The sequence below is a fragment of the Procambarus clarkii genome, chromosome 28, assembly GCF_040958095.1.
Source record: "Procambarus clarkii isolate CNS0578487 chromosome 28, FALCON_Pclarkii_2.0, whole genome shotgun sequence".
In the NCBI taxonomy this organism is placed as follows: Eukaryota; Metazoa; Arthropoda; class Malacostraca; order Decapoda; family Cambaridae; genus Procambarus; species Procambarus clarkii.
In genome coordinates, this window is record NC_091177.1 from 15,952,446 (window position 1) to 15,965,427 (window position 12,982).

At 42.2% G+C, this 12,982-nt stretch overlaps 1 protein-coding gene across 1 annotated transcript; it reads left to right on the top strand.

The window, feature by feature from the left end:
- The first annotated feature begins 888 nt into the window (after positions 1-888).
- LOC138369428 (mucin-3B-like) lies at positions 889-1,449 on the top strand. Its single transcript, XM_069332668.1, has one exon. It carries the CDS (start codon positions 889-891, stop codon positions 1,447-1,449), a length of 561 nt encoding a protein of 186 aa, XP_069188769.1.
- The last annotated feature ends 11,533 nt before the right edge of the window (positions 1,450-12,982 follow it).

The window sequence follows — 12,982 nt, forward strand, 5'->3', positions numbered from 1 at the left end:
CCTACCCTCCCTGCACCCTCCATCACCCCTACCCTCCCTGCACCCTCCATCACCCCTACCCTCCCTGCACCCTCCACCACCCCTACCCTCCCTGCACCCTCCACCACCCCTACCCTCCCAACACCCTCCATCACCCCTACCCTCCCTGCACCCTCCACCACCCCTACCCTCCCTGCACCCTCCACCACCCCTACCCTCCCTGCACCCTCCACCACCCCTACCCTCCCAACACCCTCCATCACCCCTACCCTCGCCTCACCCCACATACACCTCTGGTGAGCATCTTGGTCACGTCATCGAGTCAGTGCCTGGCCGCCTCACTCCCTCACAGTTACTGCACCTGCCTGGGCCCCACCTCCCTCCCACGCCCCTCCTCTCGTGCCTTGTACTCTACATAATACATGGCCTCAGGCACACTCACCCGTTCGCTCCTCGCCAAACATGTTCCCTTTCGCTTTTACTGAATATTCTTACTCCATCGCTGGGGAAGAATTATCTGCATACACACACACGCGCCTCTGTTGGATGTACGCTTTGGAAATAAGTATTAATTTATAGCTGTCGTCCTCTGAACCCTCAATGGTAGTCTACTGTATTTATATATATCATTATTTTTTTCTTCATTATTTTTTGTTTTGCGGTTGATATTGTATTTGGTATTGGTATTTTTTGTTTTGTTTTTGTTGTTGATGGTCGTGGTATTTGTCGTTGTTGTTGGTTAATGTTATCCTTGGAGTATAAGAATTGTTTGGATTTCTATTTACCACTGAATTGAGATTGATTGATGATGTCTAGATTGAGTTAAGGAGAAGTTTCGCTCGTTTCCGACCGACTTCTTACTTGTGCCTCTTGTCACTGGTCGCTATCCCTTGGAGTCCGTGACGCACCATGTCCACATCACCGGCCTGGCCACATTACCGGCCTGGCCACATTACCGGCCTGGCCACATCACCGACCTGGCCACATCACCGACCTGGCCACATCACCGACCTGGCCACATCACCAGCCTGGCCACTTTACCGGCCTGGCCACATTACCGGCCTGGCCACATCACCGGCCTGGCCACATCACCGGCCTGGCCACATTACCGGCCTGGCCACATTACCGGCCTGGCCACATTACCGGCCTGGCCACATTACCGGCCTGGCCACATTACCGGCCTGGCCACATTACCGGCCTGGCCACATTACCGGCCTGGCCACATCACCGGCCTGGCCACTTTACCGGCCTGGCCACATTACCGGCCTGGCCACATCACCGGCCTGGCCACATTACCGGCCTGGCCACATCACCGGCCTGGCCACATTACCGGCCTGGCCACATTACCGGCCTGGCCACATCACCGGCCTGGCCACATCACCGGCCTGGCCACATTACCGGCCTGGCCACATCACCATCCTAGCAATATCGCCGGCTTGGTCACATCACGTCCCGGGTCACATCACCTGACCACCACACCACCCTGACCATATCACCACTCTGACCACAATAACAACACGGCCTCAACGCGGCTCTGACCATATCAAACACCGAACCTAGCATCACCCCCTGACCCCCATGTTCACACCTGACCCCAGCCCCACTTCTGACCCCAGCCCTACTTCTGGCCACAGTTTCACCCCTGCCTCCAGCTGCACCTCTGACCTCAGTGTCACCCCTCACCTCAGTCCCACCCCTGACCCCCAGCTACACCCCAGACCCCAGGCTCACCCTTGACCCCCAATGTCACTCCTGACCCCATTCCCACCTCTGACCCCAGCCCCACCCCTGATCACAAGTTTGGGAGTATCTTCTATCAGGCAAAAATCTTAATGTTCTCGACACGATCCCATAGGACCATGCTCAGTGCCTGTATCACGCCAGAACTCTATTCAACACGCTACGAGCATACATAACCACACTAGGAGCATACATAACCACGCTAGGAGCATACATAACCACACTAGGAGCATACATAACCACGCTAGGAGCATACATAACCACGCTAGGAGCATACATAACCACGCTAGGAGCATACATAACCACACTAGGAGCATACATAACCACACTAGGAGCATACATAACCACGCTAGGAGCATACATAACCACACTAGGAGCATACATAACCACGCTAGGAGCATACATAACCACACTAGGAGCATACATAACCACGCTAGGAGCATACATAACCACGCTAGGAGCAAACATAACCACACTAGGAGCATACATAACCACGCTAGGAGCATACATAACCACGCTAGGAGCATACATAACCACACTAGGAGCATACATAACCACGCTAGGAGCATACATAACCACGCTAGGAGCATACATAACCACGCTAGGAGCATACATAACCACACTAGGAGCATACATAACTACGCTAGGAGCATACATAACCACGCTAGGAGCATAGATAACCACGCTAGGAGCATACATAACCACGCTAGGAGCATACATAACCACGCTAGGAGCATAAATAACCACGCTAGGAGATTATATATATGGGTTATTTAACTGTTGGACATAATAGACGAAGTTGCCTAACAAGCCGAGGTTTCATGAAAATACATATATTTATCTTTTTTTCTTATAGAATGATAAAGCTTTCCAATATATTATATATGATTTAATTTGTTTAATTGAAGTTAAGCTAACACAGAACTTTGATCAAACGTAATCTAATTATCCTATCCTAACCTAACCGATCGTAACCTATCCTAACCTAACCGATCGTAACCTATCCTAACCTAACCGATCGTAACCTATCCTAACCTAACCGATCGTAACCTATCCTAACCTAACCGATCGTAACCTATTATAACCTAACCGATCGTAACCTATCCTAACCTAACCGATCGTAACCTATCCTAACCTAACCGATCGTAACCTATCCTAACCTAACCGATCGTAACCTATTATAACCTAACCGATCGTAACCTATCCTAACCTAACCGATCGTAACCTATCCTAACCTAACCGATCGTAACCTATCCTAACCTAACTACCGAAATCAGCAATTCAAGTTCTTAATATAAAAACACTCAGTTCAAATAAACCAAGTTGAAAAGAAATATTTGAAAATAACGATAATCACTCTGCCTGTTAGGCAAACCGGGCCTTGCATACTAGGCCAAGTAGTGCGTTCTGGCTATTAGGCACAACATAACCACGGCAAGAAACTACATATAACCATATCTTGAGGTTATCTTGAGATGATTTCGGGGCTTTAGTGTCCCCGCGGCCCGGTCCTCGACCAGGCCTCCACCCCCCCAGGAAGCAGCCCGTGACAGCTGACTAATACCCAGGTAACTATTTTACTGCTAGGTAACAGGGGCATAGGGTGAAAGAAACCTCGACCACAGCACCATGGCAAGAGACCATACACAACTTCGCTAAAACACGATGTGACTGAGTTAAAGGAACTGGCAACACCGCATCAAGCACTCACAAACGAATAATTTGTCCCTATAATTGGATAAGAATATCAACAGTCTCGCCCTGAGGCTTAATAACCCGGTTAGGATCCTACAACCCTTATAGCGTTTAATAAAACCCTTGTGTTATGATCCACAGCAAGACACGTGGAGTCGAACTTTCCCTCATAAACCAATGAGCCACTTGGCCTCAATATATTCATTGGTAATATGTCTAGGGTAGAGTGAAAGTCTAAGTAAAGTCCACCAGTTTACCGGGGCGAACGTATCTACATGATAAGCTTCTTATATACACAAATTTCTCTATACATTCTCACAACCAAAAACAATTAAGTATATTCACACATAGCACAAGCCACAACAGCTCGATGTCACTGAGCACAAATCACCTAATAATATTGGTGCACTAGTCCACTCAAGACTGACTGAAAGGTTACATGTTACACAACGAAAGTGGGGGGGGGGGGTATAATGTCTCAGCATGAACATCAGTAACAATGGTCAGTGAACAATCACTTTGCTTAAAGAAAAACTAAGTCCCAACTAGACTGGCAAATGGTAAAGTCTCAAATCTCTTATCAAATAATCAGAGTCCAAATGACTGGAAATATAACAGTCAAGAAACTATCTATGGGAGTTAAAGTCCACAATTACTTAACAGATGGCAAAGTCAATTACTCGTCTTCAAACGTAAGAGTTACATTGACTGATATATCCGGCAAGGTCAGGAACCTCGTCTCATAAGTTGAAGTCCACAAACCAGGAAATCTGACTAAGTCCAGAGTCTCCTCTCCAGAGGTCTTGTCCACAGAGGCACCAAAATATGACACAGTGCCCAAACGGCTCACCTAATAATATAAGTCACCTTACCACAATAGTTAAAATTTACGTATCTGGTGAAAACATTTATTAACGCTGATCCACACACATAATCCCCCATCTTACATACTGGTAAGAAGTCAATATATATATATATATATATATATATATATATATATATATATATATATATATATATATATATATGTCGTACCTAGTAGCCAGAACGCACTTCTCGGCTTACTATGCAAGGCCCGATTTGCCTAATAAGCCAAGTTTTCCTGAATTAATATATTTTCCCTAATTTTTTTCTTATGAAATGATAAAGCTACCCATTTCATTATGTATGAGGTAAATTTTTTTTATTGGAGTTAAAATTAACGTAGATATATGACCGAACCTAACCAACCCTACCTAACCTAACCTAACCTATCTCTATCGGTTAGGTTAGGTTAGGTAGCAGAATAAGTTAGGTTAGGTTAGGTTAGGTAGGTTAGGTAGTCGAAAAAACATTAATTCATGAAAACTTGGCTTATTAGGCAAATTGGGCCATGCATAGTTGGCTGAGAAGTGCGTTCTGGCTATTAGGTACGACATATATATATATATATATATATATATATATATATATATATATATATATATATATATATATATATGTCGTACCTAGTAGCCAGAACGCAATTATCAGCCTACTATGCAAGGCCAAATTTGCCTAATAAGCCAAGTTTTCATGAATTAATTGTTTTTCGACAACCTAACCTACCTAACCTAACCTAACCTAACTTTTTCGGCTACCTAACCTAACCTAACCTATAAAGATAGGTTAGGTTAGGTTAGGTAGGGTTCGTTAGGTTCGGTCATATATCTACGTTAATTTTAACCCAAATAAAAAAAAATTGACCTCATACATAATGAAATGGGTAGCTTTATCTTTTCATAAGAAAAAAATTAGAGAAAATATATTAATTCAGGAAAACTTGGCTTATTAGGCAAATTTCGCCTTGTATAGTAGGCTGAGAAGTGCGTTCTGGCTACTAGGTACGACATATATATATATAATATATATATATATATATATATATATATATATATATATATATATATATATATATATATATATATATATAATGTCGTACCTAGTAGCCAGAACGCACTTCTCGGCCTATTATGCAAGGCCCGATTTGCTTAATAAGCCAAGTTTTCCTGAATTAATATATTTTCTCTATTTTTTTTCTTATGGAATGATAAAGCTACCTATTTCACTATGTATGAGGTCAATTTTTTTTTATTGGAGTTAAAATTAACGTAGATATATGACCGAACCTAACCAACCCTACCTAACCTAACCTAACCTATCCTTATAGGTTAGGTTAGGTTAGGTAGCCGAAAAAGTTAGGTTACGTTATGTTAGGTAGGTTAGGTAGTCGAAAAACAATTGTTTCATGAAAACTTGGCTTATTAGGCAAATCGGGCCTTGCATAGTAGGCTGAGAAGTGCGTTATGGCTACTAGGTACGACATATATATATATATCCAGAGAGCACCCACAATACGTGTGACCCCCAACAACCCCAGACTGACCCGTAAGGCAGCTGCTGGCTCACACCACCGTCAACTCACATCACCAACACTACACATAATATATAACTCAACACAGAAACAAACAGAAAAATACTCATTCCTGTGTTCATATTTACACCCTGGGAACATACGCAGGTGTTCAACTACACAAAATTAACATTAAACAAATATGTATATACAACACACGAGAAGCTTACCAACTGCACTGGTTTGGCTGTACACACAGACAGACAGACAGTCACACACACACAAACACTCGCACGCACGCACGCACTCACGCACACACACACACACAGGCAAGGGTAGGAGGGAAGGTAGGGATGGTACCAGCAGCCGGTCGAACTAGCAGTTACACACTCACACACAACCCATTAAGGAACATAATAATAATAATAATACAGCAAAATACCATACAATAAACTAGAATACATGCGTATATAATGATTACATTGTAATAGAAGTACCTTGACTCTTAGAGGTATGACCTCAGCGTATCCAGACTCAACTGGTTAAGCTTGGTCATTACAGCCCAAGAGTGCTCACAACACCGTACAACCATGCCAGGTGACTCTAGAAGAGCCAATATTTCAACAAGCAAAGCTTATGTAGCTGCCAAGAACCTACAGAACCAGGCCCTAACTCTATACTAAAGCACCTGGAACCTGTTCAATTAAGCTTGGAGGATTTTCAAGCCTATCAGGACTATCCGTCTTCCTAAAAAAGCGTCGCATTTTGACGTATTCTCTAAGGCCAAAAATCGTCGTACTAGAAAATGGTAGCGGCTCGCGAAATTCACATACTGTCCCGTTTTCAGTTTTGGGTTCTCTGGTAGGTTAGAATAAGGGCACTTTAGTACGACAGCTTCTTGAACTTGGGAAAACGTAGGAGGACGGGCTGACCAGGAACCGTATCATGGTCCTACAATCATGTCTGAAAATCCTACGTTCGGGACAGTGCGTTACAGAGACCATCTTGGGGGCAGGAAGACTGCAGGAGGCATAATGTTGAACTAATAATGTCATCTGATTTGTAAAAGCCTTACTAAATGTGGGCGTATTTTCAGGGTAAATGGCCTACCATATCACATCCTGTGGAAGGTCTCATCCCTCTCTTCCACTATCCTCCTCTCTCTCTCTCTCTCTCTCCCTCTTTGATTCTCTCTCCGTAGTGTCTCTCTCCTTCCTTGTCAGCTTATTCTCCCGCTCTCTCTCACGCATTATACAGGAGTAAAAGCAGTCTGCAGATCCCCACTTAAGAGAGAACCATTTATCTTGCCTCCACCTTGCTTCCGGTCGCCTGAAGGCCAGTTTAGGAATAGTTACACCGGCCATTGTCGTCTGTCATCCCCTCCAGTAACGCATCGGGATTCTTAAGATCACGTTCGCTACAAGGGCTCCTTCAGTCCCCTCTCCCTCCGATCCCCACCCCTGCCGCCGTAGAGAAAGGTGATTGGATGACCGCACGTTCTCTCCATCCCTACCTAACCCATCGCCACTGTAGATTGAATGGTTCGGATTGTAGAAACTCGGCCCTTCTCCCCCTCTCTCCCCTGCTGCACCCAAAGCTATCGCCAGGACTGTCACCAGGCCAGAACATCCCCGCCTCCTCCTCCTATCCCTATCGCCTTAGCTAGGGCGGACCAGGCCACACAGAAGAGGCATCACCAATGGGGAAAAATGTAAATGTTCCGCCTTGGCTCATTTAGCTGAGAGACGAATGCATTGTGGTCGTGTTCAGGTGCAGTTGTTCTCCTCCCTCTTTCTCTGTGCGCATGTTGGAATAGAAGTGTGTTCCCGGGTGTAATATCACACCATTATGTAAGTGCAAGAGGAAGAATAGCTCACCGATATTGTTCTATCATGATCAGAAAGATCAGTTCCGTCAACGATAAACCTGTCCAAGAATCAATAGTTGCTTGTCGCGGCTGCACTTCGCGCTCCGCGATAATGCAGTCCTCGCGGACCATCCTCCTAAAACGACAGTGCTTATAGTAACGATGTGCTCGAGCCTACAGATATTGACGGGAAGGTCCAATAGCAAGTAGACTTCTGTAATACTAAATTTGGACAAACAATAAACGGTTATATCTATATATTGCACATAGCACCTAACCAAAGCTAAACATCAGAGGCCTAATACATGCTATCAGAGGCCTAATACATGTTATCAAAGACCCAATACACGCTATCAGAGGCCTAATACACGCTATCAGAGGCCTAATACACGCTATCAGAGGCCTAATACACGCTATCAGAGACCTAATATAGCACTATATATGCTGTACTAGGCCTAGAAATATTTAAGTTTGATTTTTAGCTTCCTTTTCCAGACTTTATAAAATTATGTGTGCAAAATTATACTTTCAGTGTGTCATTAAGCGTCAATATATGTACGATCGTGCACATTGTTGCACGAAATGCGGTGTAGAGATGAGGATGGTTAGTGTCCTGGCCGCGGCTGGCCACACTCATCCCTCCCAAGCCTGGCCACACTCGTCCCTCCCAAGGCTGGCCACACTCGTCCCTCCCAAGCCTGGCCACACTCATCCCTCCCAAGCCTGGCCACACTCATCCCTCCCAAGCCTGGCCACACTCATCCCTCCCAAGCCTGGCCACACTCGTCCCTCCCAAGCCAGGCCACACTCATCCCTCCCAAGCCTGTCCACAACCATCCTTCCCAAGCCTGGCCACACTCATCCCTCCCAAGCCTGTCCACACTCGTCCCTCCCAAGCCTGGCCACACTCATCCCTCCCAAGCCTGTCCACACTCGTCCCTCCCAAGCCTGGCCACACTCGTCCCTCCCAAGCCTGGCCACACTCGTCCCTCCCAAGCCTGGCCACACTCATCCCTCCCAAGCCTGGCCAAACTCGTCCCTCCCAAGCCTGGCCACACTCATCCCTCCCATGCCTGGCCACACTCGTCCCTCCCAAGCCTGGCCAAACTCGTCCCTCCCAAGCCAGGCCACACTCATCCCTCCCAAGCCTGGCCACACTCGTCCCTCTCAAGCCTGGCCACACTCATCCCTCCCAAGCCTGGCCACACTCGTCCCTCCCAAGCCTGGCCACACTCGTCCCTCCCAAGCCTGGCCACACTCATCCCTCCCAAGCCTGGCCACACTCGTCTCTCCCAAGCCTGGCCACACTCATCTCTCCCAAGCCTGGCCACACTCGTCCCTCTCAAGCCTGGCCCCACTCCTCCCTCCCAAGGTTGGTAAGACTCCACATCCACACACACACACAAAAAACAAATCTGAACAAAGAAATATACAAAAAAAAACAGGACAAAAGTCAGCACGAGCTGGTTGGTACCGGGCCTCGAACGAGCGCCTGAGCATATGTTAACAACCCACACGTCCTCTTCGAGAGGCGCCAGACGGAATTGAAAGTCTGTCGTAAGTCCGGCGCAGCAAGGGCGTAAATGGCACTCAATCCCAGCTTCCGATCGTTTAGCTTCCGATAAGAAGGATTTAACAAAAGATTCACGAAGGGCGATACAGAATTGGTTCCCCCCACCGAACACTTTGTCCAGCGCCGTCACCAGAGTTTGCTACTGATTGTTTCTCAAGAGGAACGGAGGAGGGGGGGGGGTGCTCCTCGGACCTCCTCACACTGAATCTTGTTCCATTTTTATGTTAAATTTTTAATAAAATTAGTTTATCTCTCTCTTTCTCTTTCCTCTTTAAACGTCCTCAAAATTGCAGGGAAAATAGTTTTTTCGAGTATATATATATATATATATATATATATATATATATATATATATATATATATATATATATATATATATATATATGTCGTACCTAGTAGCCAGAACGCACTTCTCAGCCTACTATGCAAGGCCCGATTTGCCTAATAAGCCAAGTTTTCATGAATTAATTGTTTTTCGACTACCTAACCTACCTAACCTAACCTAACCTAACTTTTTCGGCTACCTACCCAAACCTAACCTATAAAGATAGGTTAGGTTAGGTTAGGTAGGGTTGGTTAGGTTCGAACGTATATCTACATTAATTTTAACTCCAATAAAAAAAAATTGACTTCATACATAATGAAATGGGTAGCTTTATTATTTCATAAGAAAAAAATTAGAGAAAATATATTAATTCAGGGAAACTTGGCTTATTAGGCAAATCGGGCCTTGCATAGTAGGCCAAAAAGTGAGTTCTGGCTACTAGGTACGACATATATATATATATATATATATATATATATATATATATATATATATATATATATATATATATATATATATATATATGTATGCAGGGGCAGCCCCACATGCAGGGAATTTCCTGTTAGCAACCCCAATGTCGGCAACTGGCACGCGTCTCACACCACACGCCCTCCGAATTGCTGTAGCCCTCCGCCTTGCTGCCCTAATCCACACCAGATATAGGTGTATTTGCGGCGAGGTGGTGGCTGACAGGTACGGCCACCATGGCCTACTCTGCCAAAGCACAGGGGGATGGCACTCGAGGCACAGTGAAGTTAACGACATCATCAAGAGGAGCCTCACCACAGCTGGATGCCCAGCTGAAAGAGAGCCCGGTTACCTAACGCCCCGTAACTCTGATGCTCTTATTGGTCGCCCAAATGGTATCACAGTGAACCCCTGGAAGAATGGCAAGCAGTTGGCATGGGACTACACGTGCGTATCAACCCTGGCTAACACCTACATTAACCTCAGTGTTGCACAACCAGGTGGCGCTGCCACCCACACGGAAGCAGCCAAATCCCGTAAGTATAGAGAACTGGATCACCACTACAATTTTGTCCCCATTGCTTCTGAGACACTCGGCGCCTGGGGTAAAAGTGCTACCAGTTTTTTGAAGGAACTGGGTTCTAGGCTCATTGAAATAACAAGGGACCCTAGAGCTGCCAGCTTTCTTTTCCAGCGCCTCAGCGTGGCGATGCAGAGGGGAAATGTGCACTGCATCCAGGGTTCCTGCCCGCCATCTGAGGAGCTGGAGGAACTCGACAACCTATGATAACCATCTTTGTAACCTATATGTAACTCCTTTTTTGTAACAAGGCTCAAATAAAGCAAATATATATGTGTACATACAAAAGAATGGGGGTGGTAGGAGAAGATAATATTAGTGTTCAGTGAGAGGCCACAAGGTCTCCTCTGAATACTTTTCATTTTCTTCTCCGAGGCTATGGGTCCCCACATTGGCACCAGAGGTGGTACCCTCACAAATTTATATATATATACATATATATATATATATATATATATATATATATATATATATATATATATATATATATATATATATATATATATATATGTCGTACCTATTAGCCAGAATGCACTTCTCGGCCTACTATGCAAGGCCCGATTTGCCTAATAAGCCATGTTTTCATGAATTAATTGCTTTTTGACTACCTAACATACCTAACCTAACCTAACCTAACTTTTTCGGCTACCTAACCTAACCTATAAAGGTAGGTTAGGTTAGGTTAGGTAGGGTTAGTTAGGTTCGGTCATATATCTACGTTAATTTTAACTCCAATAAAAATAAATTGACCTCATACATTATGAAATGGGTAGCTTTATCATTTCATCAGAATAAAATTTGAGAAAATATATTAATTCAGTAAAACTTTGCTTATTAGGCAAATCGGGTCTTGCATAGTAGGCTGAGAAGTGCCTTCTGGCTACTAGGTACGACATTATATATATATATATATATATATATATATACATATATATATATATATATATATATATATATATATATATATATATTTATATATATATATATATATATATATATATATATATATATTATATATATATATATATATATATATATATATATATATTATATATATATATATATATATATAATATTATAAATATACATATACATATATATATATATATATATATATATATATATATATATATATATATATATATTATATATATATATATATATATATAATATTATATATACATATATATATATATATATATATATATTATATATATATATATATATATATAATATTATATATACATATATATATATATATATATATATTATATATATATATATATATATATATATATAATATTATATATACATATATATATATATATATATATATATATATATATATATATATATATATATATATATATATATATATATATATATATATGTCGTACCTAGTAGCCAGAACGCAATTCTCAGCCTACTATGCAAGGCCCAATTTGCCTAATAAGCCAAGTTTTCATGAATTAATGTTTTTTCGACGACCTAACCTACCTAACCTTACCTAACCTACCTTTTTCGGTTACCTAACCCAACCTAACCTATAAAGATAGGTTAGGTTAGGTTAGGTAGGGTAGGTTAGGTTCGATCATATATCTACGTTAATTTTAACAACAATAAAATAAAATTGACCTCATACATAATGAAATGGGTAGCTTTATCATTTCATAAGAAAAAAATTAGAGAAAGTATATTAATTCAGGAAAACTTGGCTTATTAGGCAAATCGGGCCTTGCATAGTAGGCTGAGAAGTGCGTTCTGGCTACTAGGTACGACATATATATATATATGTCGTACCTAGTAGCCAGAACTCACTTTTCAGCCTACTATTCAAGGCCCGATTTGCCTAATAAGCCAAGTTTTCCTGAATTAATATATTTACTATAATTTTTTTCTTATGAAATGATAACGCAACCCTTTTCTCTATGTATGAGGTCAATTTTTTTTTATTGGAGTTAAAATTATCGTAGATATATGACCGAACCTACCCAACCCTACCTAACCTAACCTAACCTATATTTATAGGTAAGGTTAGGTAGCCAAAAAAAGCTAGGTTAGGTTAGGTTAGGTAGGTTAGGTAGACGAAAAAATATTAATTCATGAAAACTTGGCTTATTAGGCAAATCGGGCCTTGAATAGTAGGCTGAGAAGTGCGTTCTGGCTATTAGGTACGACATATATATATATATATATATATATATATATATATATATATATATATATATATATATATATATATAAGCACATTGTTTTATTAAAGCTCTGATTGATTACATTGACAGTTTGATTAGTAATTTAAAACAAGATTAATAGACACCAGACAGGATTAATAGACACCAATAGACATATATATATATATATATATATATATATATATATAT